Here is a 27,625-nt window from a genome sequence, read left to right as displayed (position 1 = left end):
AGCGAGCCGCAAGCCGCAAGCCGCAAGCCGCATTGCGGAGCCTCGCATGTGGCCGAGGCAGGGTAGCGGGGCATCAGATCACGCGCGGGGCGCAGCTCCGACGATGCCCTCGACGCGCATCGGCCTTCACAGCGAGCAGACGCGGGCTGTCGCTGATGACCTTCGGGCGGCATGACAGTCGCTGTGAGTAACGCGAGTGGGGGCGCTGGGTGCCCTCGAGTGCCTGACAAAGTGGTGCAGCCTGACTGGCGCTCCCGCTCCAGGCCCACGCGGTGTATTCTCGGAGCGTGGAGCAGTGGATTGCGTGCTCGACTGCCTCCAGGCCCATTTCGGCCACCCAAAGAAAAAAGTAGACGACATAGCTGCCGTTGCCGCTCGCGCTGCATGCCGACTGCGCCTATTTCAATCACTCTCCCAGCATCCGCTGTCCCTCACACTCCTCATAGCTACTCTTCGACGCTATGGGTGCCATCAAGACTGCTGGAGAGGCTGGTACGTCCCCCCCGCCCAATGACACCCCCGCATGTTCCCCAGACCCGTGCATCGCCAAACACCCACCCTCCGACCATCGGGGCCAATTGCTGATGGTGTGCCTGCAGTCGCGCGCATCGCCCATCTTGCGAGCGATGTTGTCGTCTCCGTCCAGCCTACCCTCGCCACTCCGTCCGAGTTCTCAGACCATCTGAGGAAGCTCGAGACGAACAAAGCGCAGAGCATCGTCGCGAAGCAGCAGCCAGAGGTTCGTACAGTTGTACTCGATTTCTTGGGGGTTGCAATCTGACTCAATGGCCAGATTGTTGCTGTGCAGGAGAATGCCGACCCGCTCCTGTCGTGCTTCACGCCCCTCCGCGCAGGAAAGCTCACCTCGGTCGCTACTTCCTCGTCCATCCTGATCAAGTCGATTCCCCACCTCTACAAGCTCGCACAGTACCCCGTCGTCATCCACGTGTCGGTACAGCCTTCATCCTACCCCGACTATTCAGACATCACCTCCATCCGCCAGTGCGGCTTTACATTCCTGCACTCGGAGACTCTACAGCAGACGCAAGACATTGCATTGACTGCCCATGCCCTCGCCACCAAGTCGGGCAAGGGTGTCATTCACTTCTTCGCCTCAGGATCCACTGCCTTTGCCAATAAGGAGATCCAGGAGGAGGATCAGGAGCTGGTACGGCGCATCCTCGATGTGAGCAGCGCGGCCGACTACCAGAACACCAAGTCTGAGGAGACTGGCCTCTACGCCGATGACGGCAGGAGCGCCACCATCTCCTTCGCCCGCAGCCAGGGCCCCAGCGCCTCCTTGGCTCCCCCGACTTCCACACAGAACAGCCAATCGCTGCCAGTGTCCGAGAGGAACAGCACACGAGCAGATTCGTCATCGGGCTCATCACAGCGTGAATCGAGCACCGCCAGCGGCGTATCTGCATCGTCAGCTACGACAGTCGAATCCTTGGCTTCCAAGCCGGTTTCTTCAGAGGACATCTACCGCTTTGCATCTCAGATCTGGGCCGACCTCAAGGAGGCAACTGGCCGGTCCTACGATGCCTTCTCCTACACTGGTCCCCCCAACGCGGAGGCAGCCATTTTCCTCTTCGGTGCGGATGTAGCAGTTTTCGCCACCGAAATCGACACGGTTGATGCCTCTGTCGACTACGCCAACACCGGTGTCATTTCCTTCCGTATGTACCGACCATGGCTTGGCGCTTCTCTCGCTCCCTTGTTGCCTCAGTCGATCAAGCGGATAGCCGTCCTTGAGCAGGTCCGCCGTCAGACCACCCGTTGGGGTCCCCTTCTATTGGACGTTTTGATGTCCCTCAAGTCTAGCCAGAACTCGCCTTTGGTCGTTGGCTACCAGCTTGGATACATCAACAAGGAAACGGTACAGCAAGCGATGCGTGGCATCTTCCAAAACCTCATGAGCGAGAAGCCTGTGCAGAACCTCCAAATTGGTAACCTCGAAGGCCCGACCGAGAACAAAACCAAAGCTGAGCAGCCTAGCCTGGAAAACGCCTACGTAAAGATCCTGGACCAAGTGTTTGGCGAGAAGCTGCACATTGCGAACCAGCTTGGCTCGCAGCACGCTGGCGTCTCGAACGAGATCTCTTCGAGCCCGGAATACGGCTTCGGATCTCTGATCGCACGCAAGGAGCATCGTCAACGATTCATTGAGGAGGTCCGTGAAGCATCGAAGAGCAACGACTTCATCACCAAGGCACCTCTAGAATGGTTAGCCAAGTGGGCTCTGGATGCTGAGGATAGCACCAAGGCGAACGCGCTTGCACAGGAAGTCATTTCCCGCCTTAGCAACGATGGCTCACCAGCGGCCACCCAGCTCCTGTCTACGAAGAAGCTCTTCTTCCGGGAGTCACCCTGGTTGATTGGTTCAGATGCATGGGCATACGATTTGGGCAACTCTGGTGTGCACCATGTCCTTGCCTCGGGCGAGAACGTCAACATGCTCATCATCGACTCTACACCCTACTCGGAGCGAGCTGCGGCTGACGCCAACCGACGGAAGAAGGACATTGGTCTCTATGCCATGAACTTCGGTAACGCGTATGTTGCGTCCGTAGCGGCGTACGGCTCCTACACTCAGGTTCTCGAGGCTATGATTGAAGCCGACAAGTTCGACGGCCCCTCGGTCGTTCTCGCCTATCTGCCTTACGAGAAGGAAACCGATTCGCCTCTGACTGTCTTGCAAGAGACCAAGAAGGCGGTCGACATTGGATACTGGCCGCTTTACCGGTGGGACCCGCGAGGAGACGAGAAGGGCGAGCCCAACTTCCAGCTTGACTCGGAGCGCATCAAGAAGGAGCTCGAGGAATTCCTGGCACGCGACAATTACCTTTCCCAGGTCATGAAGAGACATCCTGAATTCTCCGCCAATCTGTCTGGCTCATACGGCACCGAGGTGCGCCAGCTACAGAAGCGCAAGGCCAAGGATGCGTACAGCAAGCTTCTCGAGGGTCTTCAAGGTGACCCAATGACAGTTCTTTTCGCCTCCGATAACGGCAATGCAGAGAACCTTGCCAAGCGTCTAGCTAGGCGAGGAAAGGCCCGAGGCCTCAAGACTATCTGCATGGCCATGGATGACTACCCCATTGAGGATCTTTCTGGCGAGCAGAACGTCGTTTTCCTGAGCAGTACTGCCGGCCAGGGTGAATTCCCTCAAAATGGACGAACGTTCTGGGAGACGGTCAAGGACTCTACGGACCTGGATCTTGCTACTGTAAACTTTGCCGTCTTCGCTCTGGGTGACAGCCACTACTGGCCTCGTAAGGAGGACAAGATTTACTACAACAAGCCCGGAAAGGACCTTCACGCTCGATTGGTCACGTTGGGTGGCAAGCCCATGACCGAGTGCGGTCTTGGAGATGACCAGGACCCTGACGCGTACCAAACCGGCTACAGTGAGTGGGAGCCCAAGCTTTGGCAAGCTCTTGGTGTCGACAATGTCGAAGGATTGCCCGATGAGCCACCGCCAATCACCAACGAGGACATCAAGGCTGCCTCCAACTTCCTCCGTGGCACCATTGAGGAGGGTCTGCAGGATACTTCTACTGCAGCCATCTCGGCCGCCGACCAGCAACTTACCAAGTTCCACGGCACATACATGCAAGATGACCGCGACCTGCGTGATGAGCGAAAGGCTCAGGGTCTTGAGCCAGCCTACTCCTTCATGATTCGATGCCGCCTTGCGGGTGGTGTTGCAACACCGAAGCAGTGGCTCCAGATGGACGAGATCAGCGACAAGCTCGGAAATGAGACGATGAAGCTGACCACCCGTCAAACCTTCCAGTTTCACGGCGTCGTCAAGACCAAGCTCAAGCCTGCTATGCAAGCCATCAACAAGGCTCTTATGACCACCATTGCCGCTTGTGGTGATGTCAACCGCAACGTCATGTGCTCATCCCTACCCGAGCACTCCGCCTTCCATGCGCAGGTCCACAAGATCTCCCAGAAGATCAGCGACCATCTCCTGCCATCGACGACAGCTTATCACGAGATCTGGCTAGAGGATGACGAGACTAAGCAGAAGCGCAAGGTCGCAGGCGAGGCTGTCCAGGACCACGAGCCGCTCTACGGTCCTGTCTACCTTCCCCGAAAGTTCAAGATCACCATTGCCATTCCTCCGCACAATGACACCGATGTCTATGCTCACGATGTTGGTCTCATTGCTATCAAGGGCAAGGACGGCAACCTCGAAGGCTTCAACATTCTTGCAGGTGGTGGTATGGGTGTGACGCACAACAACAAGAAGACCTATCCGCGAACTGGTAGCATGCTTGGTTACGTTTCTACTGACCAGGCACACATCGTTTGCGAGAAGATCATGCTCGTCCAGCGCGACAACGGTGACCGCAAGAACCGCAAGCACGCTCGTCTAAAGTACACAATCGATGACATGGGCGTCGATGTCTTCAGGAACGCTGTCGAGGAGCTATGGGGCCAGAAGTTTGCTGACGCGAAGAGCTTCAAGTTCGACTCTAACATCGACACCTTCGGCTGGCAGAAGGATGAGAATGGCCTCAACCACTTCACATTCTTCATCGAGAACGGTCGTATCGAGGATACGCCTGACTTCCCGATGAAGTCTGGTCTTGTCGAAATTGCTAAGTTAGACAAGGGCGAGTTCAGACTCACTGGTAACCAGCATCTTATCCTGTCCAACATCAAGGATGAGGATCTCGACAACGTGAAGGCGGTGATGAAGAAGAACAAGCTCGACAACACCAACTTCTCTGGACTGCGTCTCAGCAGTTCGGCATGTGTCGCCTTCCCCACTTGCGGTCTCGCGATGGCTGAATCCGAGCGTTACCTCCCCGAGCTTATCTCCAAGCTGGAGAGCACGCTCGAAGAGGCTGGTCTCCGACAAGACTCCATCGTGATGCGTATGACAGGTTGCCCCAACGGCTGTGCACGACCATGGCTTGCTGAGGTCGCATTCGTCGGCAAGGCTTACGGCGCATATAACATGTACCTCGGCGGCGGCTACCACGGTCAGCGACTCAACAAGCTGTACAGGAGCTCGATCAAGGAAGACGAGATCTTGGACATCATGAAGCCTCTGATCAAGCAGTGGGCTGTCGAGCGCGAGCAGGGCGAACACTTTGGTGATTTTGTCATCCGGAAGGGATACATCCAGGCGACGACGCACGGAACGAACTTCCACGACAACGTAAGTTTATTCCATCGCTCATCCATATGAACACTCGCTAATGTGCAATAGACCGGAGAAGAGGAATCAGACGAAGAGTAGATGTCGGTCTAAAACTTAGGGGTTAGAAAAGGGACTTGATACCCGTCGTTGAGTTCGCTTGTATATATGGTACGGCTTGGCATTTAAATAACCTTATGTGTGTGTTTTGTAGGGTGGCGGGTTCATCAGTTAGCATATCCTGACCTGGCGTTTTTGGGCCAAGGAAAAATTATATCATTTTCAATTCATCTCAGTGAAGAAACTCTTCCGTGTCTTGTGGTGTTGGAGTCTATGGGCATCACTGCTTGAGGAGTAGCTGAGATATCTGCTTATCGTGATACTTTGCGCACTTTTGCAAGGCTGCGATGTCTACAAAGACAGTACATGGATATTTTCCAGTCATATATGTATATATAGCTGGGACTACGCAAGGCACCGACCATTTACATCTGAAGTCCAAAAGACCTCGTTGCAAAACACAAGAAAGTCAGGCAAAAAGTTGCAACGGAAAAAGATCACCACGAAAGCATCCCCAGGTCCTGGAAGCCCAACTCGTTCCTCCCAGCATCACTCCAAATCTCAGGCCTTTAGCGCCTTGTTGCAGCCCCAGACCACACGCGGCTGGGTCATCAAAACTTGACCGCAACCTTCACGCCCCTCTTCTTATTGTTCGCCTCATTGAGCTGCTGCGCCGTGATATCCGTAAGACAGCGGAAGTACCTGGCCCCGGACAGGGTCTGCACGCCTAGAGGAAGCGGGTAGTTGCACTGGAAGTCGTCGCCGGGGAAGGGGATGCAGTTGCCGTAGGTATTACCGTCGAGCCCAATCATGTCATAGTTGCGGTCCTTGTAGATGGCTGGCATGCATGGTCAGCTGCCCGACTGCTCTCTGGATGGATTTGGAGACTGGTGGCGTATCGAGACTTACTGAAGTGGTAGACGGGGTCCGTGTCGTGGAAGTTCATCTCCACGCGCGTGGCTTTCCCGGGGTCTTGCGGGTCTTTGTCGCCCTCGAAGACGACGCCTTGTTTGTCGCCGCTGACCTGAGGGGAGTTAGTGGATAGCCCAAAATCGACCATGTATACATGGCCAACATTCTTCTGGAGGACGCTCACATCATCGCTATCGTTCCAGTTGGCGGCGTTTTTGGCATCGTCGCAGTCGGGTTCGGCTTCGAAAACCCTCCATTCGTCGATGGCGGGCTCAGGGTTCTCGTCCGGGACAACGGTGGTGTCGAGCACGGCGTAGAGGTCGAAGTTCGCGGAGGCCAGGCGCAAGAGGCTGAAGGCTGCGAGGGTTGTTGCGGTTGCGGTGAACTTCATGGTGTAGGACGTTGAATTGAAATTTCAATATGAAGGGTTGTAGCTGATGGATTGTAGTGAAGAGGGAAGTCTGAAGAGATTGATGGTGTTCACTTTTGACAGCTCCTTGCTCGACTCTTTATAGTTGACGTCTGTGTTCGAGAGTCGCCATCGCGATTGCAGTCCTGATGCCATCACAATCATGAACCCCTTTGGAGAGCCACATGACGTCGATCTGCATCTATTTGACTCGACTGGGGGAGTCTTTGAGACCAAAATGTCTCTCCATTCCATCTCGCGCGAGCGCTTTGTCCTCTCTACGGTCATTTTGAGCTTGGCATGAGTGTCTTGTTCGACCATATGCATTCGTGTAGGGAAGCACGGCTGACTAGGCCGGTGTAGGGGTGTCACGGAGGCATTTGTGATCCTAACAGCACTGTCAGCATATTCAGAGGAGTTGCGTCCTCCCATAGGTCAGATTCTCCATTAAACACGAAGCGTTGCTTACAATCGACTGCAAGGAACGGAAAAATAAGAAGTTCCAGTTGGCGATCACTGTGTGGCTCAGCTCAGCACTGTATTATCTTACATCTTGGCTCCGAGCTATTTGTCCCAAGTGCGCCCTGTTTACGCCCGATGCGACGAAAAGGACAGCAACCTATCCCGATATCGTCATGTTGCCTGTTTCATCCTTTGTACATGTTCTGCGTTTGAGCATGAGTCTGTGGGTACGTGGAAGCCTAAGCGCCACTTACCAGGTTCTTGCAACACTGAAGCCACACACGGTGGTTGCAGCGATGAGCAGCCGTCTGCCTTCATCTTGGCAACTGATGAGTGAATGGAACGTAGTAAACGAACGCACTAATGCTGCCTTCAAGATTGTCGACATAGGAGGACCTCAAGTCAACAATGTTTCCGCCTGCTGCTAAGCTTGTGAACAACTGAGCTGCGTTAGGCTGCTTCTCATGTTGGGACGAGAAGATGATATCTCGTACCTCACGCAAAATAACAAGTAGGCTAAAAGGTGTATACGTGCTGAACCATGCAACAGTATCTGTAGCGGGTGAATCGCCAGGGTCACAAGAAGCCCGCTTACTGTGCTCTATGTAGATCATTGCACTTATTAATACATAAAAGCGAGGCCACTTGCCCAATTGAGACATAAATTCGACAGCTTATGCAAATCAGATCACCGTGTCTCAGTTTTGCAACCATTAGATGTAGTTTATGTGGTACCGAACCAGATGGTCCTGCGCTAGCCCTTCCAATTTGGCCCACTATTGATGATGTTGCCTTTGGAAGTAAGAACGGGAAAATGTGGGCTCAAGAGCGCTCTATACCTTCGCTATCCTTCTTCTTAGAACTGTGACACTACCTCGAAATGTAAAAGGTAGAAACTTGCCGTAGGCAAAAGTACTGGCAAGGCCAAGCCTGCGAAAGGGAAATTAATACGGTAGTGGAGTCTCCGGGAAGCGGCGACACTGAGTCCAGCAGCATACCTTTCATATTATGGTCAAATAGTTACTTACTTCCCGCCTGGAAACAACAACCCATTTTCCCTCCTCACCTTCTCCAAAACCTTTAGCACCGCCCGACTATGCGCCTCCAGCTCACCCGCCGCCTTCCAGTCCTCCTCAGCAATAATCCTCGCCTGCTCAGCCGCCTCCTCCTTCAAGTTCAGATCCTCCTTCTTCGTACCCAGCTCCTCCCTCTTCTTCGTTCGCGGATCGCTCAACGTAACCTTCTCGATGTCCGTGATTGAAGGTACGATAAGTGATGCCTTCTCTCCGTAGATCTCAGACGGCGCATCGCTGGTATGCATCTTGCTGCTCGACAAATGGACTGTGAAGTCCTCATACTGCAACGTCAAGATACCTCCGCCGTCAGCGCCCGTGCTGACGATGACGGGGTAGTAGTGTGCGTCTTTTGGCGCGCCGAAGAGCCATACTGCCGCTGCGACGGTGTAGCACCCCATGTCCACGAGCGCGCCGCCGCCCATCTCCAGGTTGAAGATGTTGGGCACCTCGCCCCTAAGAACGGCGTCATAGCGGCTGGAGAACTGACAGAACGTGATGCTCGCTCCGAGGACGCGACCGATCTTGGGAATCGACTCCTTGAGGATCTTAAAGTTTGCTTCTTGGATGTGGCGCCATGCTTCAATGAGAAAAAGACCCTTGGACTTGGACAGCGCAAACAGCTCGTCTAGCTCTTCGCTTGTGGAGCACGAGGGCTTCTCAAGAATGACGTTTTTGCCTGCTTCGAGGGCGGTTTTGGCTTGCTCGTAATGCAGGATGTTGGGCGAGGCGATGTAGACGGCTTTGAGGTTGGGGTCGGCGTAGAACTTGTTTAGGTCGGTGTAGAGCTCGATTTTCTGGCCTTCATATTTTGAAGCAAATTCCTTGGCTGACTCTTCTTTGCGCGAGTAGACGGCGGCGAGGTTCCACTTCTGGGTCGCCTGGGCGCACTCGACGTACGAGTGGGTGATCCAGTTGGTTCCGATGATGCCGAAGTTTAGGACCATTGTGAAACTTACGTCGAGAGGAAGGTTGAACAGAGAAGAGCAGGAGAGAGGCCAATGTGCGAATATCTGTAGATGGGAGGTAGTGTTGACTTTATATATCGTTGCGGTTGCAGTCAACGCAGTACCTATGGTAGTGTTGGGGAAGAACTGTTATAGCTTCCAAATCGGGGAGAGCTCGAAACCCCACTTGCAAAGTCTTCTTTGAAATTGAACAGCCACTGCGAGTTGATTGACAATCAAACCTGTGTGTCTCGGAGCTGACTTTAAATACTGTTTTCTTGTGCGTCAACTGACATCGTAGCCTTGAGCTGCAGGGTTACACGCTTGCCTGCTGAGATGTGTCGTTGTGGGCAGTGGTTTGCGAGAAGCGCCGTGATGTCACCGGAGCGGGGAAAGTTGCTCCTTCTGTTCTCGGCGGGGACAAACTCCGCGAGCAACACACACAACCTGGATGCTCACGATACACCACAGTACCGTTTAACAGAATCAATATCCTAGCACACTTATATTCCATGCGCCCCTTCATCAGCAGTGCGATTCTATTCTGGATCCTCGATATGTGACCTCCCGGCCTCGTCGCCACTGGGCAACTGCCTCATCTCAAGTATCGTTGACCTTCACCCCTACCCAGCATTCTGCAATGTCGACACAAGTCCTGCCCATGTCTCTCTGACCGTGGGCTGAATCTGGCTCGCCGGTAATTGGAATCCGTACGTCCCGGTATCCCTCAGCTCCCAAGTGTAGCTGTACGTAGCGTTACCAGTTGCATCGATGTAATCGACAGAGCTACCCGTTGTGGCGTACAACGTCGAACAGGACGGACCAATCGTATAGCTGGTTCCCGAGACAGCTTTGATGGCGGCAGCGGCGCTCGTGGCAATGCTGCGGTGCTGCGCGCTGTTGTGTACGACGAGCGAGCAGTCGTAGCCGTATGCTGTGTATCGTCGTCAGTACGGTCGAGAAGAGAAGACAAGATAATGCGGGCGGCACTTACGCCACAAGATATACTGCCCATACGAGTGGATATCGAGGTATAGACGGATACCTGTGCCAGCGCGCAACGAGTTGACCTGCGCCACCAGCCCCTTGTTTTCGGGCGCATCACCAGCAGCCTGTCCCTTGTATGTCTCCGAGCAGGGACTCGTCGATGCTCCACCGGTAACCTCCCACTTGAAAGGCCAGTTACGGTTGATGTCGCGCCCGACGCAAGTGCTGCTGCTGACAGTCTGGCGGTTCTTGCGCCAGAGACGGTCGTTGGTCTGGGAATAGACAAAGCCTAGCCAGTCCGAGTCAGATTCAATTCGCAGAAGAGATACTGGCATGAACTTACCATCAGGGTTGACGGCCGGAATGATGTAGTAGTCGTATTTGTCGACGAGAGACTTCACGGTCGCATCGGAAGCGTACTTGGTAAGCAACTGCCACGCGAAGTACTCGGTCGTCATGGTAGTGATCCATTCGCGCGCATGGACAGTGCCGTGGATCAGAACTGCAGGCTTCGAACCCTTGCCGCCCGATCCCCAAATATGGATGCCAGTCAAAGCGCGACCTTGAACGGACGTTCCCGCTGTGAAGATCTCGGACTGAGAAGGGAACCCGCCTTGCAGGTCGCTCAGGAACGTCAGATGGTCGGCATACGGATGATAAGCCGTGAACCTACAAGGGCGGGGTACAGAGTCAGTAAAATGCATGAAAGAAGATACATAGAAACGAGTAGGTTCTTTTTGCTTTAGCTCATAACCTAAGCCCGACATGTTCAGACAATTGTAGCCGAAACAGCCACTTTGTGTCTTGGGGGTTCTTACCATGTCTCGCTGGGGACTTTGCTGTGTCAGTATTAATATTCTAAATCAGTCGACGGCGCCGTACCTGCAGAAACGCTGAAGTCCGGAGACACCAGTTCACCCTCTTCAGCCAACGACGCGCCGAGATCTTCATTGATAACGATACTCTCCGGCACGAGTGCCTTCACAGCAGCAACCGAGTCAGGCGAAACAACGACATCGAGCGTCGACTTCCCAGGGTTGAGAATATGAGCGGCGACTTTCTCAATCTGCTCCTCGATGTTGTTGGTAGCCTTGTGAAGCGACAGACGGAGGACCTTAAAGCCCGTATAGTCGACCTTTTTCTCGGCTCTTGGTACCGCCGTGCCCAGGACGGTAGTGGCGAGGAGCAAGCTTTCAGAGAGAAAGAATTTCATAGCTAAAATGTTCCAGCTCTGTGGTCAACAAGACCTCGCTACCCAGCTACATCACCTCTCACAACCCTTTATACCCAATTTCTATTTCGTTGCGAAGTCTTTCACCTTCCCATCAAGTCCCAGCTCCGGTATCTTCACGTTCAAGCCACCGCTGCCCAGAGACGTTTATCAGGCAGGTACCAAGGCTCATGCACCGGCGGGAGATCGCTTCAGTGGATCTAGAGGGCCCAGACGCGGATCTTGCGTGATGTATGGTGCTTTCATTTATTTAAGCCACGATGGTTGTCTTGGCTGCGATTCGTCCTGGTCTTGACGTGCTATGGCGGAAGTCGGAGGATATACTTGGCAAGTCCGCGATAGGAAGGTGAGTTAGGCAGTTGTAGGCTCGTGAGCAAATATACGAATACCGGTACCCTGATAACCTTGTGCCAAGCGACCTATAGACCTTTCGTCGATCTTATGCAATGGCACGAATAACAGGTTACGCTAGAGGTGCCTAGGTGATGTTATCGACTCCTTGTAGCCGGTTCTAACCACCTTATGTATTCTGAAGGACTAATGCATTCCGTTTCTTAGCGCAAAGTAGACAGATGACTGAAAGATCCTAGAATACACGCCACCCCAATGGATCGCATTTACCACCCATCGATGCCATTATCTAACATACGAAGCCCCACTTCTTCCCTCTCGTCCCCAACCTACCTCCAGTATCCATTGCTTTGGACACCCGAAGAAATACACAGATTTAGACATACAACATGGCGTACATCAACGCCACGTAAGTGCAAGTGGTCGTGCCAAAAACGTGTCCAAATGATTCGATACCGATGTGGTCGATTGCAGCAGTATTGACGTGCGCTGCGATCATGCGTAATGTTCCCGCATGTTTAGCAGTGGCTATCGGCGCCGCGAGAGTTCATCAGCAGGGCAACGATGAGACCGTAAAGACCTTTTTGTCTGATTAGCACTTGAAGAGTTCGATCGTCATCAAGTTGTACACACCCAAGACTTCAGCGAAAATAAGAATCAGGATCATGCCAACAAACAACCGGGGCTGCTGGGCAGTTCCTCGCACACCAGCGTCTCCAACAATCCCGATAGCGAATCCAGCTGCCATACCGGCAAGACCGACGGAGAGACCAGCACCAAGCTGAATGAAGTTGGTGAAAAGCGAGCTGCCCTGCTTGAGGTCGTTGCTGATCAGGACTGACACGACGAGACCGTAGATACCAATGATACCAGCCATGACAACGGGAATGATGTCTGCATCGCGTTAGCCGTCGTGGCCACAGCATGTTTTCTCGTCCCATAGGCGCGCGATAAGGTCGCAGCTCAGGATGGAAATAGCGGTACAAGAGACATACTCTTGACGATGAGATCTGGACGTAGGACACCCATGGCGCTGACACCGACGCCCGCCTTAGCCGTGCCGTAGGCTGCGCCGAAGCAGGTGAAGATGATCGCGGACGCGCAGCCCATCGCTCCAAAGAACGGCTATTCAAGTGTCAGCGGTGTGCGCAAAGCGGTGCATGCGTGTAAGAGTGTTTCCTAAACACCCTTACACTATTGACGAGCATTTTCAGAGGCTTCTGCAAACGCCAACTCCTCAAGCTGAATACTCGATGGTGTTTTAAAGTGGGCGCTGCACGATGTGTATGACGCCACAGGAGGCGAGCAGGTGTGGGCGACTTACGGCATACACGGGGCTGCGAGCACATAGGTTAGCTATTATTCAAACCAACTTAGAACTGTGAGACGTCTCCCAATGGCGTGTGGGCATGTGGAAGCTCGGGTGTGTTGTGAGGCAGCAAGCTTGCCTCGACCAGAGAGCTAGAGAACTCACCAAAGATCCGTAGGGGAGTCGGACGACATTATGGATGTGTTGACGAGATCGCGGTGCTTCTGGAGTGCAACGAGGGGCGGATCGAGATGGAGCGACGTCGTAGACGTTGGAGGTTGGGCGAGGAGGTGGTCGAGAGTATGATGATGAGGTCGCCGCAGGCTTGCTTCGCTTCGCGGAGCTAACGATGTCACGTGGCTGGCGGCCGTGCGCGGACGCTAACGATCTTATCGAGAATTTTGAATAGACTCAACCATCGAATCACCACCAACTCCACACGCACTTTTGGAACGGACGAGCAACGCCGTGTATGTCGCCTTTCAGTCGCGCACAACTGCGCATCATTTTCTTTCGCTAACATACGCCAGGAACCCTCTACCGGGCGAGCATCGCAGTGAATCCTATCCATCCGTCGTACATTCTACACACGAAGCTTCCAAAATGTCTCAGAACGATACTTCCGCTGCGTGGCCCCAGGCCGATCAGGCCCTTTCGACCGAGATCTTGGACTTGATCCAGCAAGCGACGCACTTCCGTACGATACCCTTACTCCCCAGTACACTGTCGCTTTGTCGTAGACATAGACAGTTGGTACATGAAGCCGCTGTAGACATAGCTAACTCTGTACCAGGTCAGATAAAAAAGGGTGCTAACGAAGCCACCAAGACGCTCAACCGCGGTATCTCTGAATTGATCGTGCTCGCCGCCGACACGAGCCCTCTCGCCATCCTGCTCCACCTGCCCCTCCTTTGCGAGGACAAGAACGTTCCCTACGTCTACGTCCCCAGCAAGATGGCGCTCGGCCGTGCCTGTGGCGTCTCTCGCTCCGTCATCGCCTGCTCGATCACGACTAACGAGGCGTCCGACCTAATGCAGCAGATCAGGTCCCTCAAGGACAAGGTCGAGCGCCTCCAGATCTAAGCAGCATGTCTTGATCTAAAATCATCGTACAACCACGTCTGGCGCCACACCTTCCAGCTTACACTCGCGCGCGGTTTTTGAGTTGGAAGTGGGCAACATTACAAGGACTTGGGAGTGAAACATATCTCAATGGGATCTTACGCCGGACAGAGAATGAAGTACTAGATAGCGAATTCCAGTGCTGACTCCACACATGCATATTTTCACTTTCCTGGGCTATGGTGAATTATCATACATTGGTGCTGTTCGAAGAGAAAGAAGGCCATTATCAGCCTTCAAGTGCCCCTAACAGATCAGCGAGGTCGTCCGCCGCAGACGGCGGGGGTCGATGATAGAGTTGCCAATGAAGGTGTCGCTTTCGTTGTACTAGACACGTCAGCAGCAGTTAATTTGCTCTTTAGGGATTTAATGTTTCTCCACGAAAAGTAGCCGCAGCTTCTTTCGCGCGTGAAGTTGAAGTCTATCAATTCCAAATATTCGGCCTTGAAGGCGAGCTCCTTTTCCAATGCTGACACACGCTCCTGCAGTGTAACGAGTTGCTCCGTCAAGGGCATAATGTTTCCTGACGTGGCTGCCATCCATAGCCCAGACAGCCATACATGTGACTGCACGGCGCAACGGCGATGATCGCGACGTTCTCTTATAGACGTCGCTGATGAGCGATGGAGCGAAGTTACACCTCTCCTTCTCACTGAGATTAGAACACTTGTGCTTCAATGCGTCTATCATGTGGTTCTGGAGCTCTATATTCTACGCAACATATCGATGAGCTTTGAATACGAACGAGGTAAACAGACTCATGACGCACGCTCCGGTCTTACGCTATGCAGAAATAGATGCTTGACCGACACATATAGAAAAGTGATTGACATATCTGATATTTGGATGCCAGCAACCAAAGATCGCACAGTATCTTCCGGATAGTGGATTCGTCCAAGATCGACAGGCCGAGGCTCCCACTATACATCCGTGAGAGGACCCTAGTGAAGAGCTTTGAATCATTCTTGAATGTAGCCAGGAATCAGAAAGCTATCTGCCTATGGAAGAATGAAAAAATGTGCTTACGTTACGGGCATACACGCAAACAGCCATCTTCCTCGAGCGACAGTCGTAGAGCACCTACTACCTCGAAGCGGTCGTCAAGAGCTTCGTCAAAGTGGGGAGAGTGAGCACAGAGGAGCTCAATGTGTGCATCGAATGGGACATCATCGGAGCCGACCGCGGTGCTGACTATGCCGCCAGTCAAATTGCTGGGCATCTACGTTGACCAGACGTCAGACAACGATGCTGTGCGAGTGTAAATCATTGCATGTCGCGACGGCCTCACATGGAAGCCGCCTGCCACACCAAGAACGTAGAGCTGTAAGTACTCTAGAAACTTACTCTTCACTCAATCTAAACACGTTGCACCCAGGAATATCCGCAGTCAGTATGATGTTTCTCTTCGCTTGTATCACATTCTGGCCCGTCGTGCGGCATTACGCGGTGCGGTACCTGGATGTCTCGTCCAGCATACCAAGCTGGTTCATCCCGTGGTGGTACATCGGCGTGCACGGATCAACCGCTTCTGCCACCCAACGCCAAGCTGTCATCTCAAACACGAACTCATACTCTTTCAAGCGAGGTTGCCAGTATGCCTCCAATAACATCACTATCCGCCGCCGATCGCGTCCGCCATGCGGGCTGTGTCCTTGCTCACTGGGACTCTTTGTCTGCTTCGTGCAACAAGCGCAGAAGTAGCGCCTGAAGTCACGGTCGTGGAGGAAGGCTACAACTACATTGCAAAACTCCCTTGCGCAGGATGCCCATTCTTATTTCAGGACACGTCTGAGGGTTTGAACGAACCGTGGAGTGAGAGGGTTGACGACAATGCTTTGGTACACTTGATCCTTGCGATACGATCAAATTTTGTAATCCCATACAGAGGCACTAACGTGGTGCAGCTCCTCAACATCTCCCTCCCCTACGACAGCGCCTTTCTCGCCATAAACAACGCCCCCCTCTACTCCGGCAATCGCATACTTCCCCTGGTCTACGCGAACCAAGTTGTTCAGGATTTCTCCGCCGACCAGCTCTCCACGGCTCTGGACGCCGGTCAGCTTGAAGCAAGTCACGAGAGCAACCTTGGCGGCGGCTTCTTTGGCCTGTCTTATCGCCACTCGCTTCGACATGTCGAGACCAGCCAGACCCTCGAAGCACTTCTTTTCCAATTCGACATTGTAGAATTGCATTCTGATCTCACGAACCCAGCGCTGCGATTCAATCTCGACGACCCAGCGCAGAAAATGCTCGAAGTCCTGCTGATACAACGCCCTGTCCTCTCTGCAGGCGATCCTTCCCCCAGCTTCGAGATACTCAGCGCGAAGCTTGTTCCACGTATGTCGCTCAGTTATGAACGCACGATGCACTTCCTCACCTGGGATACCCACGGCGAGAAAGGCACTACCTCGCACGCCGTTAGCTACGGCACCTCCTCCTTGATTGGCTTCCTCTCTTCAAGTTTCTGGGCGCTCCTCGGTTTCGTCATGGCTGTCATTGTTGTGTCCATTGTTGTGCTCTTGATGTGCATCTTTGGCTGGGAGTTCTGGAAAGACGATTATGAGAAGGCGCAGCACGGGAAAAGGAGGAAGAGCAGTGTGAAGAGCGTGAGGGCAGATGTGGAGACCGGCGCGAGTATAGGGAAGATGAAAGGGAGGTTCAAGAGCGCGGAAGAGTTGGGATTAGGGTTGGCTAGCAGAGGCCAGATTGTTGGAATGGGGAAGAGCGATTAAGACAGCAGTTGATGCACCGCACGATCAGTTTCGCTTACAGGGCTATTCAGGATACTTGTTAATCAATACAATCACCATGTACTATGATGGCCGGGTCCCAACGCTAGTCTATTGGCTAGGTGAACCGAAGGCGACAGTATTTTGGTGGATTGTGGCGCGGTCACTTTGCGCATATGCTACATTCACAAGTTTACTCTCGCACTCCAATTCGAACCCACGCTCTAGGATGACTATACTGACAAGCATCCTCCTCGCAGTTCTTATAGCACTCGCCGTTCTTGTCCTTCGCTGTCGTCATTAGGATTCTTCAGCAACGCGCTAGCATCACTGCGCTCCGCCTTAGAAGATATAGTCTAAGGACATCTTCTTCAGCATGGATTTCAACTTCGAGTCGCACTCCCACCTGACTATGATGAAAAGGAACCCCGATCGCTGGACTCCTTTCTCGGCGATCCGGTGCTCACCACGCTCGCTCCAGGAAGTTTGCTTGAAATCGACCCATCAGAGGATACGGACGAAGCACCCTACACCCCGGAACAATTCATCGAAAGCTCCCACTCCGCAGTCTCTGGTACAGGGCCTCGAGTCCTGCTGGGACGCTTCAGAGCCCCTGCGCGAAGGAAAACGCACGCAGAAGCATGCAGAATCGCGCACGAGAACGTTGAGTTCTACATCGGATTGGCTCTCCAAGATGCGTCTTAAGGCACCCACGAGCCATCTCACAATCAGCGAAGCATGGTCCAGGGTTTGGCGACGCAAACGGACGACATGAGCTTCACTGGGAGTCAGATGTTACAACGCATGCTGGCTACCCAAGAGACGATCTCGATACTGGTTTCTCACACAATATTCTCGCTGGGTCGACACCTAATTGAGTGGACACATCTCCGGCCTGATGCCCTGCGCTACGAAGAAGACCTCTTTTCCATTCCACAACGTCTCTTCTTTCAACCCTATGGAGAACATCCTAAACGAAGGTACTTCATCCATATGTCGCAGAATGCCCATATTTTATGATTTATGACTTATCCATAATGCACAGTGCTTCGGCTGGGCACGGTATTCCCAATGATGGGCCGGACTTGTCGCCGAGATATCATGATGCCTAGACGCCGTGGGCGGAGGTGGTTAGGATGACAGCAATGAATGAGTATGAGTATATGGTCGGGCTGTGGAAACGGTAAGTGAGACGATGGTGTAAGCAGGGCTGCTGAGGTCTGAAGAATGATAATTGAGGGAAGTAGGATTCCTTCAGTGACCGACAGAAGGCAGTGACCGACAGAAGGAAGGTAATCCTTGAGGCGGATGCTATTATGGACACCTACGCTAAGTTATACCACTGAAGATCTGCAAACGTATAGTAGACTGGGTTAGCACAGGACGAGGTACGCGCCTAAGTGCCTATGTTTGTGTGAGCCACTATGGTTCATGAAGCTGATTTATGTAAATCCCAAAACCAGTCTATGAAACCCCGTTGCCCATGCAGTTTAAACTAGGAAATATCGATGTTAGCCTGGTTCGACTATGAAAATACCACTTAATCCTTCACATGTATATTAGGAAATGTAAATAGCGTTGTTCGATGGCTGCTGGACCTTTGAGATGTTCTTGCGTTTCCGGACCTCCTAAGGCGAGGAGAAATCCCTAAACTCGCGCATAAATTCCTCGTCGGTCAGCGGGCTACCCTCGTCAGAGGAAACCGCCTCGGAACCTTCAATCTTAATGTTTGCTTCATGAGCATCTCCGTGACTGTTCTCAAGGTCAGCAACTCCCTCAAACACACACCTCAAACCATACCTCTCGCCCCCCTCTCTTCCACCGCCCTTCTCCCCCATCTTTCCCAACACCTCTCTAATCACCTCGCACCCCTTCAAACCCCTCTCATCTTTTTCACCCCCTTCGCCTTCCTTCAGCATCTTCTCCATCTTCACCAACTCCCTCAGCATCTTCTCTCTTGGCTCGTCCCTCTCCTCCACCGCCTCTGGACTCGGCGCACCAATCTTCTCTCCTGCACGGCCCTTATATCCCATCAGCAGCAGTCTTGGATCAATATTCTCCACCTTCCCATTCGTGTTCGCAGAAGCCATATTCAGCACAGCCATCGCCCCAACCTCGATGATTTTCTGACCCGTCTTCCGCTGCTCGGTATGCGACATATGTACTAGCTTCGGTGGGCCTGTCAATTGTAAATTCCCTGACGTCGGTACCGCGTGATTCTCGGACCCGGATGAGAGAGGCATCCCGATGCCCACGGGTATGCTGGTCCGCGGATTGCCGGTATGGCCATTTTGTCCCGCGTGCATCTGGGAGTGCATGTAGCAAGCTACATTCTTGCTGTCTGAGGCGGTTCTCGATGTGGGAGGCCGGTATTGCCGTGTCTGGCAAAGGCGGACGAACGTCGGGTTCGCATTCTGGTGGTGAGGCAAGGGCGGCTGGTGCAGGACACCAGACGGATATGGCTGCGGCGCGAGATCCGGTCGGCGTGAGATGTCATTCTGGCTCCAGGAGCGTCGATGAGGAGGATGATGTGTGCGATTGAAGTTGTGGACTGCACTGGGAGCGCAGCTTGTACCAGTATCTGTCCCAAATCTGTATGACAGCGGGCGCCCGATTGGCTTTTGGTAGAGTGCGTGTGGTGTGTGAAGTTGAGGCGGATACGGGTTTATTCCTCGATTTAGGTCGTCGAGGACAGTGTAGCCATGATGGCTTTGCTCGAAGGTGTATGCTCCAAAGTTGATCTCGGGTGAAAGCCCATCCACCGGCGTCGCCGTGCCGCTCTCAGCCCGAGAGCTGGCCGATGCAACCCTTCCATCCTGCAGTCCAGGGCCCAAGTCATTAAGGGCATCTTGGCTGAACGCGGACGAAAAAGTAGGCGTGTCACCACCATCGTAGAAATCTCCCTGACCCCCGAGCCCCTCTTGATACAAAGGCAGGTACAGGTCTTGGCCCGCCTCACTGAACGGCGCATTCTCCCGAGACATCTCTCCCACCCCTGCCGACGTACTCAAAAACAGAAATAATAAGACGGTAATAAGGTTGGTGTTACGGAAGCGTGTGTGATCGTATCAGGAGGGTTACACGGATCGATGAGATAGGACGTGTGGTTCTCCAGATATAGATGTGATTCCCGCGCGCGATGGTCTGGGCTGAGACATGGTGTTTGGTTGTGCTGGCGACAACGCGCCACCCGTCGGGCCTAGCAAATTAGTAGCACCAACCGGGGAAGCGGGAAAAGAGCTGGCGTTGACGTGCGTCGAGTTTGTTGTGGTGTGTCGTGATGTTTGAGTCGGATGCTGGAAGGAAGGGTGGGGAATCAAGACAGCTGTGACTCGCATCTAGAGTCAGTTACGATACCAAATCTCGGGAGGAACGTTTGCACAGAGAGCCTTATCTCGTTATAGATCATGAACAGAACCTGCACTCGTCAAATGCGTTCATTCACACTGAAATTCAAAACAAGCTTTAAGATCAAAATCACAGTTGCTACAGTCCAATATGAGCATTTTTGTCTTGGCTACGTACGGGCGTCTTGCCCCAAAAAGCCGAAGCCAAAAATTACAAAATAGTCGTACACGCTCTATTGCCCGTCTCCCTGCAACCTGAGACGAGTAAGTGGAATGACGGGGAGTCACCTACGCCATGAAGGGCCAACAGAGTGATTAGATAAGTGTGTTCATGACTTCGTCACATCGTGAGAACGCCATGCCAGCCCGAAAGAAAACCACCACGCCTGCAATGCAAGGAATTATAGATAAACGGAAACATGTTGTTTGCAGGGAATCTTGGTTTCAGGGCGGGAAGAAGCCGCACACTGTGCCAAATATGATATCAGAGGTAGAACATCCTCGATGGTGACTAGACCAGGAATCCATAAACGCCATGAACAGCCGATGGGAATGAGGGGGTTGATGACCTAACCGGATGTTCTAAAAGGTCGCCAAAACGCCGTGGATCGTGAAACAATAGACAAGAATGGGGAAACTGTCGATGGTGGTGTTCTCGAGTGTCCTGATGAGATGACATGAGGTAGGTCTGTCTTGGTATGACAAGTCCGTACCTAGACCTCTTGTCAGAAAGGAGCGCACAACAGCCGCGGGGCTACTGTATTCACTTTCGCCTCCAGTTCTGGCTGTGGCCGACAAGGCTATCCCTAGACACGAAAGGGAGCTGGAAGCCCTTGTTGAGTTCTGTCTCAACAAAGATAGAGGCGCGTTTGTAACGCTTATCGGTGTACTTGTCGTAGACAGCAGCGTGATGCTTCTGCGGGGCCTCGCAGCACTCGAGCATGACAGACAACAACGAGCGAAGCTGCTGTAAGGTATATCCGGAATAATGGACGTGAGCTTGCGACTACTAGTGTATTAGCGAAGGACAAGCTTGTTAGAGGTCTGGACACTTACCCAGTCACCCTTCTTCAGCATGAAGCGGGCCAGGCAGTGAGCGCCAGCGGCAAGGAAGCTCGGTGTGCATCCGACGAAGCGCTCATCCATGATGGTGATCTCGAGGAAGTATTTGGCAAGGGTGCGCGTTTCAACATCATAGTCATCAGCCTTGCTGACGCGTCGGAGGAAGCTCATAGGCCCCGGCCAGCCGAGCTCAAACTGAAGCATACTGAGCATAAAACGCTCCGCCTTGAGAACTTCGTCAATGGTGTAGGCACCATCGACCATGTACACAATCTCTTGTACCGAAGGGCAGTTGATCTCTTCATACTTGGCGGCAAGGAAAAGTGCGGTCGCGCCAACTAATTGGAGCTTGCCGAGAGAGACAACTTTGGCCGACAGGAAGCGGTCGACGTAGTTGACGCTGAGGAACAAAGTCTCTGGAAGAAGGGTGAAGCGGTTGTGGACTTGCACCAGCCAGTCCATGAGTACTGAGCGCATTGACCACTGAATCTCAGCTTGGAGGTCCATATACTGAGCATTCGGCTTCATGCGCTCCTCTAGAGAGTGCATGTACTCGAAGATCTCGTCACCATATTCGGCGACCATGGACGTATCCCATTGCTCATCTTCAACGTCTTCTTGTGTCTTGTTGGCTTCAACGAACAGCCTTGCGGCTTCCAATTCGCGCTTGGATTTGGTCGTGACGCGAGGAGCCAGAACAAGGGTAACGCCTCCCGTTGTATTGTCGCCACGGGACCGGATAGACCTTGCGGTGGTATAGCCGTCGGCTTCAAAGTATTCTTCATCGTCCTCATCCCAGTACTCTTCCTCGTTGGGGACGTGCAACTTGGCAAGCTCGTCGTTGCGCTCCTTCTCCATGACAAGGGCTCGCTCCTCCAGAGCATCAACATACTCGAACCTCTCTTGGATCTCAACGTGAGCATGAGCGTGTCGCGTCTCGGTCGTTGACGCCTCAACAAGTCTCTGGTGTTCAACAGGCACGCTGTCGTGTTGCCTCCGTGTTGTCTCCTTTGTGACTGGCTGGACAGGGGCCTGTTCGACGCGAACATTGTCGTGGAGAAGCTCGGCAGCAGGTTTGGTTGTAGCAACCTCGGGGGCTGGGTCTGCGTGTGTTTCGCGGAACACAGTGGTGGCCTTCTTCAGCAAGGCCTTGCGGGTTTGTGTGGGTTCGATTACGGGCTTGGTTACGGGGGGAGCTGCAGGTTCTGAAGCAGCAGTGCCGTTGGTCTTCGTGTTCAACGGGCGTTGAGCTGGTCGCAGCAACGCGTTCGGCTTGGCGAGTTCCTTTGCAGAGACAATGGCCGTGTCTTTGATGACAAGCTGCTTTGATTTGCCGACCTGGATGTCGTCCTTGGCTACTGCTCGTGTTACATTGCTGACATCGGCGAATACGGTGCGCTTGGCTCCTTGTGCCTTCATGGCTGCGACGTTGACCAGGGTGGAAAGCGCCGGTGTAGACTTGTTGCGCTGATGGATGGTCTTGCCAGCAGGAAGCTGTGGTTGCGCGTTCTCGTCGCGGATGCGAAGACTCCTTAGAGGACGTTGAGGCTAGGAGGTGTTAGCGACGGCAAACGCTTAGACCACGCGCTGTTGAGGAGCGCAAACGGCGGCGTCACAGGAGTCAGGAGCAACGGCGTGAAGGCGGAAGTGTTTGTTGCCAACGTACCTTGGCGTCCATGGTGATGTTCTCGAGGCGATCGGTACCGATGGCTGCGGTGACGGGAGGAAAGGAGCTCTTTGGCAGGAGCTCTTAAAGGGGAGCGGTCGGTCGCAGCGAAGAGACAATGGCCGTGAGTGTTAAGTTAAGGGTCCATCTATTGGAACAAATTTCGCGACAATGAGATACACGAGATTGTCTTTTTGCACGACGAGGTGGGCGTGGATGTGTAGCTTTAAAGGCCAAACACTGATTGTTGTTTACAGACAAAACACTAAACAGTTGGAGCGCGATTCGCGCTAGGCCAGGGACAGGGGTGCGGGAGGCTAGGCTGCATCCGCAGTCATCTCCTCGGTAACGCCGGACCATCCTGGCTCCCGGCCCTGCGTCATCTGGGCGCGTCCCCCATCAACACTGCGAAGACAACCTTTTGCGTGCGCACCACGTAACAGTAGCCGCACCAGTTCGATACTGCATCTCGAGCATACTCGAGGGTTCTAGAGACCGAGACGAAGACTTGGAGCCTATGCGCCCGCGCGGCGCAGAGATATGGCGACTTCAAGTTTGGTCTCGTGCACACGTGGAAGGCGCCACCGCAGGACGCGTCGTGGCTTCCTCCAGCCCGCGCTATCACGTGACACCCACCCACCCTCGACCTACCTCCTCACACTCCATCCGGTGCTTCAGATAGGGCGCAAGACGTCCAGAACCGTTCGCAAGCACTGTGCGACACTGCTGCCCATCCCTCACCGGCGTCGCGGATCCCATGGCCGCCCCCGCTGCGTCGTCGGACTGGCGCCTCCCAACGAATCAATTAAACGCACCGCCTCCCGTTTCAAACCCTCTCGCCTGGACTTGCTCAGCGCGGGTTGCTGATGTTGTCGCATGGCCTCGAAAAGCGTCACGCTGGCCCGGAAGGTCTGGCTGCTGCTCGGAAGTTGGTACCCCATCCGCCGTGTGCTCGTGCCAATGGCGTCTTTGTCTTCACCGACAAGACCCGACTCAGTTATCATGGGCCGGCGCAAACCCCACACAACAAAAGCTCGCGCGAACGGCGGGAGAGCGAGTTTTGCCGATCCAACTCCCCCTCCCGCTTTGCCCGGCTAACGCTCTGCTAAATGCGCAAGTGCTGGAGCTGAAAGAGAGTGCGATCGATGCGATTGCGCCCGCGGCTCGGTCGTCATTATGCAGGGTCGCATCCTGTCAAGCGAACCGCCGGCCAGCGCATCTATATCAGACTTTCACACAGGAGCTAAAAGCCATGTCAGGATTGCGCTGCTCACCTCATAAACTAGCTCCCCAGCGGCGGGGTGCGAGAGCTTGCCTGAGAACGGCGTTTGCGCATCTGGCGTAACACCGGAGTTCAACAGACGCCGCAGTCCCTGCTGCCAACGAATCCAACCGCTAGCAATGCGAGAGGGGGACTCGGCGCTCCAGAGCACCTAAGTGAAGCATTCGCCTGTCCATCAATGTGTCCTGGAGCTGGAGGTACTCGCTGGCCCTCGCGCAAGTGAATGCGCCGGCGTGCTTATTGGCCAAACGTGAGCGCATCGAGGCGGTTATGGCATGACCCAATCCGTCTTGATTATTAGTGGTTTGCCCGCTGCGGCATGCACTCGTAGCCACTCTCTGGCGCCTAACCCGCACCCCGGAAGCAGGCCTGTGTCAAGACCCGGTAGCAAGTAGGAGGAGGCCTTCGTTGTGTACATGCATGTGTTGTGTCAGTGGGCGTACCGTCCTGATTCAAATGGTTGTGGTCGCGCAAGCAGGCTTGACAGAGGCCGCGCGCATGCGCCCTTGAAGGCGCTCCACGCAGTGACTCTGCGCGTAATTCCTGTGAAACTGCTGCCAAAAGCGCATGCGATCGGAATTGTAGTCTTTGCGCTCAACGAGACTGCGTTGGCGCTCTGGGGTCGCTGCAATCTAGGTTGGCGTCCGTGTGGTCTGTGACAAGCGAACAGTCTACTCAACCGCAGCATCATTGCCCTTCTCCTCACTCCCACATCCCACAAACTTCAGCGGTAAGCTCCCCCGGCTTGTGGATGATGCATATGGACCTTTCATCGTCCTTTGCTGCTGCTCTGTTTACGATTCTGCGCATGCCCGCATGCTAACATCTCCTGCCGACCAGCACTCAAGCGGCGGTCTACGGAACGAAACCAAGCCCACTCCTCCGCCCAACTGGCCTGCGCAATATTCCTGACTGTGAGTATCCTTTCTCCAGAGCTTTGCGACCGCATCTGCTGTTCCTTGTCCCCCTAAGGCCATCAGGGCTGCCAGGCGAGTGCTTCGGCGCTGCCTCTGCCTGGCTCCCTGCAACCCGGGCGGTGACGAGGACCAGCAACAGCCACTCCGTTTTAACCCTCCATGCCGACTGCCCAGACCACAATGCACCTCATCACTCTCATCAAAGCACCGTTTGCTGACTGATGCCACTCCAGATCCCATCGCCGCTCCCCTTTCCGATCGTCTCCCGCGCCGAGCCTTTGCGACACCGGCCGAGTCGATCCAGCGCTCTACCATCGCCTCCCGTGCTTGTCGCACAGCCTTCGCCCTCATAGAAACACATCCAGAAACACACTGCCACTGTGCATAGCTGAAAACCGGGCTGTTGTCGCTCGTTTACCACATTGCTGTTCGAGGGTCTGAGAGTGGGCCCACAGCACAAGTGCACACCAGCGACCCTGGAGCACATCATGAACTCTCACGGCGGCGACACCGCCATGATGGACATATACCCAAGCACGGAGACCGGGTCAGCGCATGATTCACTGTCTCCGACCAAGTCGCCACAACCAAAGCAGATATCCTTCGAGTTGCTGCTTTTGCCCCAATCCCCGCAACACAAAGCACGCCTCCCCATGCGTGTGAACATCTACCCCCACGATACCACCGATAGTATCATCACGACGGTCAAGAACTTCTATGGGCTCTACGAGCGCAAGGGCGTTGTGTTCGAGGACCGCCATGGGAATACACTGATCGCTCGCTACGAGAACTTCGCTCACAACATGGTCGTCTATGTGCGCGTCACTGCAGAGGACCCAGACATGGAAGAGTTCCAAACTGTTTCGCATCACTCTATGTCTCCTCGCCGCCCGAGACTGGATGAAGCATTCCAGATGCTCCCTCCCAGTCTCGCCAGACACATGCGACAAAGCGAGTCGCCTCAGCCAGGCCGCGGCCGACGCAGTGCTTCTACCATGTCTGCCAGCAAGCGTGCCCGTGCTGCCGCGAAGAGCCGCGGCCCTAGCTCTCATGGAAGCTTCGCTGACAATGGCGATGCCAACGGCTACAGCGACAGCGAGAACGGCGACGCTTCGGTGACCTCGCGCCGCTCGAGGAAGGAGCAGGTTGCCAGCGCTGAGATCAGCGTCGATAACATCGTTGAGGGTGGCCGTCGCAAGCGTGCCAAGTTTGACAGCTCTGTGAGTAAACCTTATACAAGCTGCCGTGCTGGGAATGGAACTGACATACTGTCTCCTTTAAGGAGCTTCCCCTCTTCGTCCCTCCTCAAGTTCCGATGACCGCGTCTCTCTCCTCGGCCTCTCCCCAGAGACGTATCAGTGGTAACAACGCGGGCTCCCCCTACGCCATGAGTAACCAGCAGACGTTTGCATTCTCGTACCCCCTGCAGTCACCACAAAGCTACGGCCAGGGCGATGCCACATACAACCACGGACTGGCAACTCCCTACTCTGCCTCGAGCGGGCAGGTGCCAGGTTACCGATCGCGCACCCGTGGCACAACACAAGGAGGGCCGTATCGGCAATCTGGTGCACCAGGAGGCATCTTGCCTACTCCTGACCCGACCCTTGGTAGCGCAAGCGTCATCTCAGATGAAGACGTCGCTCGTCAGCTGATGCGCTTGGGCGATGCTTCCAATTTCTCTACGCACGGTCGAACTTCTACTTCGACGCTTGATGACGCATTGAGCGGTAAAGCAGAGATCGCATCCTCTAGCGAAGAGAGCGATGATGGTAGCGACGAGGAGCCGGAGCTTCCACCGCTTCCTTTCAATGTCGGACGCACCAATGGTCTGATTGGAGAGCCTCTCATCCGTGGATACGAAAGCGCCGACAGCAGCGGCGAGGACTACGACGACAATCGGGATGATTCCTTCAAGGGCGAAAGTGATGAGATCATGCCTGATGGACATCACGACCATCTCCAGCCTCACGTGGCCAAGTCTCGTGGGTCTGTCTCGAGCAAGACTGATCTCTCAGCCAAGCCTCGCGCTCTCTCCAAGTCGAAGGGCAAGGTCGCAAAGGCGCCCATGTCCCCAACTTCCCTTCCGTCTCAGTCGCGCAAGACATCGAGCGCCTCTACCAACGGACAGCACCCGATTGGAATTGACGAAGAGGATCTCTCGTCGAAGCCTCGCTGCCAGCGATGCCGCAAGAGCAAGAAAGGTTGCGATCGCCAGCGGCCCTGCGGACGTTGCAAGGATGCAGGCATCGGGATCGAAGGTTGCGTCAGCGAGGACGAAGGCAATGGCCGCAAAGGGCGATACGGACGTCACATGGGGGTTCCTGTCAAGAAGCCTATGGATCCCCCTTCGCTGCACGACCACGTGCATGCGCCGATTGCTACGAACAATTTCCTCATCGACAGCAGCACAAACGATAAGAGCAAGAAGAGGAAACGGTAACATGTTGCTAACCTATCGACCCCAGGCGGTGCACTACTGCACACTCGTCATTGCGTTATCTTTCTTGTTGCTTTTCACCGGCGAACTCTCAACTGCTTTACTCAGCGCAGCCGTTTTTGGAGATGACCTTTACGACGTCTGGATGAATTTCCTATGTT

The 27,625-nt window shown here is 54.2% G+C and overlaps 11 protein-coding genes across 11 annotated transcripts; 4 read left to right on the top strand and 7 right to left on the bottom strand.

Annotated features, from left to right (window-relative positions):
• The first annotated feature begins 321 nt into the window (after positions 1-321).
• On the top strand, positions 322-5,424 carry CC84DRAFT_1202666 (sulfite reductase hemo protein beta-component). The gene is made up of 4 exons (XM_018181787.1): positions 322-492; positions 600-739; positions 794-5,179; positions 5,231-5,424. Exons 1-4 carry the CDS (start codon positions 462-464, stop codon positions 5,258-5,260), a joined length of 4,587 nt encoding a protein of 1,528 aa, XP_018040496.1. The 5' UTR covers positions 322-461; the 3' UTR covers positions 5,261-5,424.
• Positions 5,425-5,829: 405 nt separating this feature from the next.
• Positions 5,830-6,521, bottom strand: CC84DRAFT_1213492 (uncharacterized protein; the record flags this gene model as incomplete). The annotated part of the gene is made up of 3 exons (XM_018182538.1): positions 5,830-6,056; positions 6,128-6,242; positions 6,294-6,521. 3 exons carry the CDS (start codon positions 6,519-6,521, stop codon positions 5,830-5,832), a joined length of 570 nt encoding a protein of 189 aa, XP_018040495.1.
• Positions 6,522-7,839: 1,318 nt separating this feature from the next.
• On the bottom strand, positions 7,840-9,384 carry CC84DRAFT_1161131 (NAD(P)-binding protein). The gene is made up of 2 exons (XM_018177661.1): positions 8,000-9,384; positions 7,840-7,931 (listed from the first exon to the last, which is right to left on the bottom strand). Exon 1 carries the CDS (start codon positions 9,019-9,021, stop codon positions 8,026-8,028), a length of 996 nt encoding a protein of 331 aa, XP_018040494.1. The 5' UTR covers positions 9,022-9,384; the 3' UTR covers positions 7,840-7,931; positions 8,000-8,025.
• A 102-nt stretch (positions 9,385-9,486) lies between these two features.
• CC84DRAFT_1256023 (carboxypeptidase-like protein A1 precursor) lies at positions 9,487-11,221 on the bottom strand (the record flags this gene model as incomplete). Its single annotated transcript, XM_018184588.1, has 5 exons — positions 9,487-9,955; positions 10,016-10,297; positions 10,352-10,677; positions 10,827-10,842; positions 10,891-11,221. The coding sequence occupies 5 exons, from the start codon at positions 11,219-11,221 to the stop codon at positions 9,645-9,647; spliced, it is 1,266 nt and encodes a 421-aa protein (XP_018040493.1). The 3' UTR covers positions 9,487-9,644.
• Positions 11,222-11,671: 450 nt separating this feature from the next.
• Positions 11,672-13,176, bottom strand: CC84DRAFT_1161128 (vacuolar ATP synthase 16 kDa proteolipid subunit). Its single transcript, XM_018177660.1, has 5 exons — positions 13,065-13,176; positions 12,915-12,927; positions 12,586-12,715; positions 12,224-12,484; positions 11,672-12,170 (listed from the first exon to the last, which is right to left on the bottom strand). Exons 1-5 carry the CDS (start codon positions 13,091-13,093, stop codon positions 12,109-12,111), a joined length of 495 nt encoding a protein of 164 aa, XP_018040492.1. The 5' UTR covers positions 13,094-13,176; the 3' UTR covers positions 11,672-12,108.
• A 143-nt stretch (positions 13,177-13,319) lies between these two features.
• On the top strand, positions 13,320-14,056 carry CC84DRAFT_1161127 (L30e-like protein). Its single transcript, XM_018177659.1, has 3 exons — positions 13,320-13,369; positions 13,430-13,596; positions 13,693-14,056. Exons 2-3 carry the CDS (start codon positions 13,503-13,505, stop codon positions 13,980-13,982), a joined length of 384 nt encoding a protein of 127 aa, XP_018040491.1. The 5' UTR covers positions 13,320-13,369; positions 13,430-13,502; the 3' UTR covers positions 13,983-14,056.
• A 991-nt stretch (positions 14,057-15,047) lies between these two features.
• On the bottom strand, positions 15,048-15,466 carry CC84DRAFT_1161126 (uncharacterized protein; the record flags this gene model as incomplete). Its single annotated transcript, XM_018177658.1, has 2 exons — positions 15,366-15,466; positions 15,048-15,240 (listed from the first exon to the last, which is right to left on the bottom strand). The coding sequence occupies exon 2, from the start codon at positions 15,238-15,240 to the stop codon at positions 15,049-15,051; it is 192 nt and encodes a 63-aa protein (XP_018040490.1). The 5' UTR covers positions 15,366-15,466.
• Positions 15,467-15,582: 116 nt separating this feature from the next.
• On the top strand, positions 15,583-16,986 carry CC84DRAFT_1161125 (uncharacterized protein). Its single transcript, XM_018177657.1, has 2 exons — positions 15,583-15,859; positions 15,926-16,986. Exons 1-2 carry the CDS (start codon positions 15,659-15,661, stop codon positions 16,751-16,753), a joined length of 1,029 nt encoding a protein of 342 aa, XP_018040489.1. The 5' UTR covers positions 15,583-15,658; the 3' UTR covers positions 16,754-16,986.
• A 1,196-nt stretch (positions 16,987-18,182) lies between these two features.
• Positions 18,183-19,159, bottom strand: CC84DRAFT_465977 (uncharacterized protein). The gene is made up of 2 exons (XM_018186388.1): positions 18,551-19,159; positions 18,183-18,502 (listed from the first exon to the last, which is right to left on the bottom strand). Exons 1-2 carry the CDS (start codon positions 19,066-19,068, stop codon positions 18,379-18,381), a joined length of 642 nt encoding a protein of 213 aa, XP_018040488.1. The 5' UTR covers positions 19,069-19,159; the 3' UTR covers positions 18,183-18,378.
• Positions 19,160-20,860: 1,701 nt separating this feature from the next.
• On the bottom strand, positions 20,861-22,837 carry CC84DRAFT_1213485 (uncharacterized protein; the record flags this gene model as incomplete). Its single annotated transcript, XM_018182537.1, has 3 exons — positions 20,861-21,103; positions 21,154-22,707; positions 22,826-22,837. The coding sequence occupies 3 exons, from the start codon at positions 22,835-22,837 to the stop codon at positions 20,861-20,863; spliced, it is 1,809 nt and encodes a 602-aa protein (XP_018040487.1).
• Positions 22,838-23,582: 745 nt separating this feature from the next.
• On the top strand, positions 23,583-27,467 carry CC84DRAFT_1184251 (uncharacterized protein; the record flags this gene model as incomplete). Its single annotated transcript, XM_018180735.1, has 3 exons — positions 23,583-23,648; positions 25,459-26,244; positions 26,307-27,467. 3 exons carry the CDS (start codon positions 23,583-23,585, stop codon positions 27,465-27,467), a joined length of 2,013 nt encoding a protein of 670 aa, XP_018040486.1.
• Between the last annotated feature and the right edge of the window lie 158 nt (positions 27,468-27,625).

This window comes from Paraphaeosphaeria sporulosa (assembly GCF_001642045.1).
Source record: "Paraphaeosphaeria sporulosa strain AP3s5-JAC2a unplaced genomic scaffold CC84scaffold_2, whole genome shotgun sequence".
In the NCBI taxonomy this organism is placed as follows: Eukaryota; Fungi; Ascomycota; class Dothideomycetes; order Pleosporales; family Didymosphaeriaceae; genus Paraphaeosphaeria; species Paraphaeosphaeria sporulosa.
Note: the sequence above shows the minus strand (reverse complement) of the source record. Positions and strands in the feature narration are given on the sequence as shown.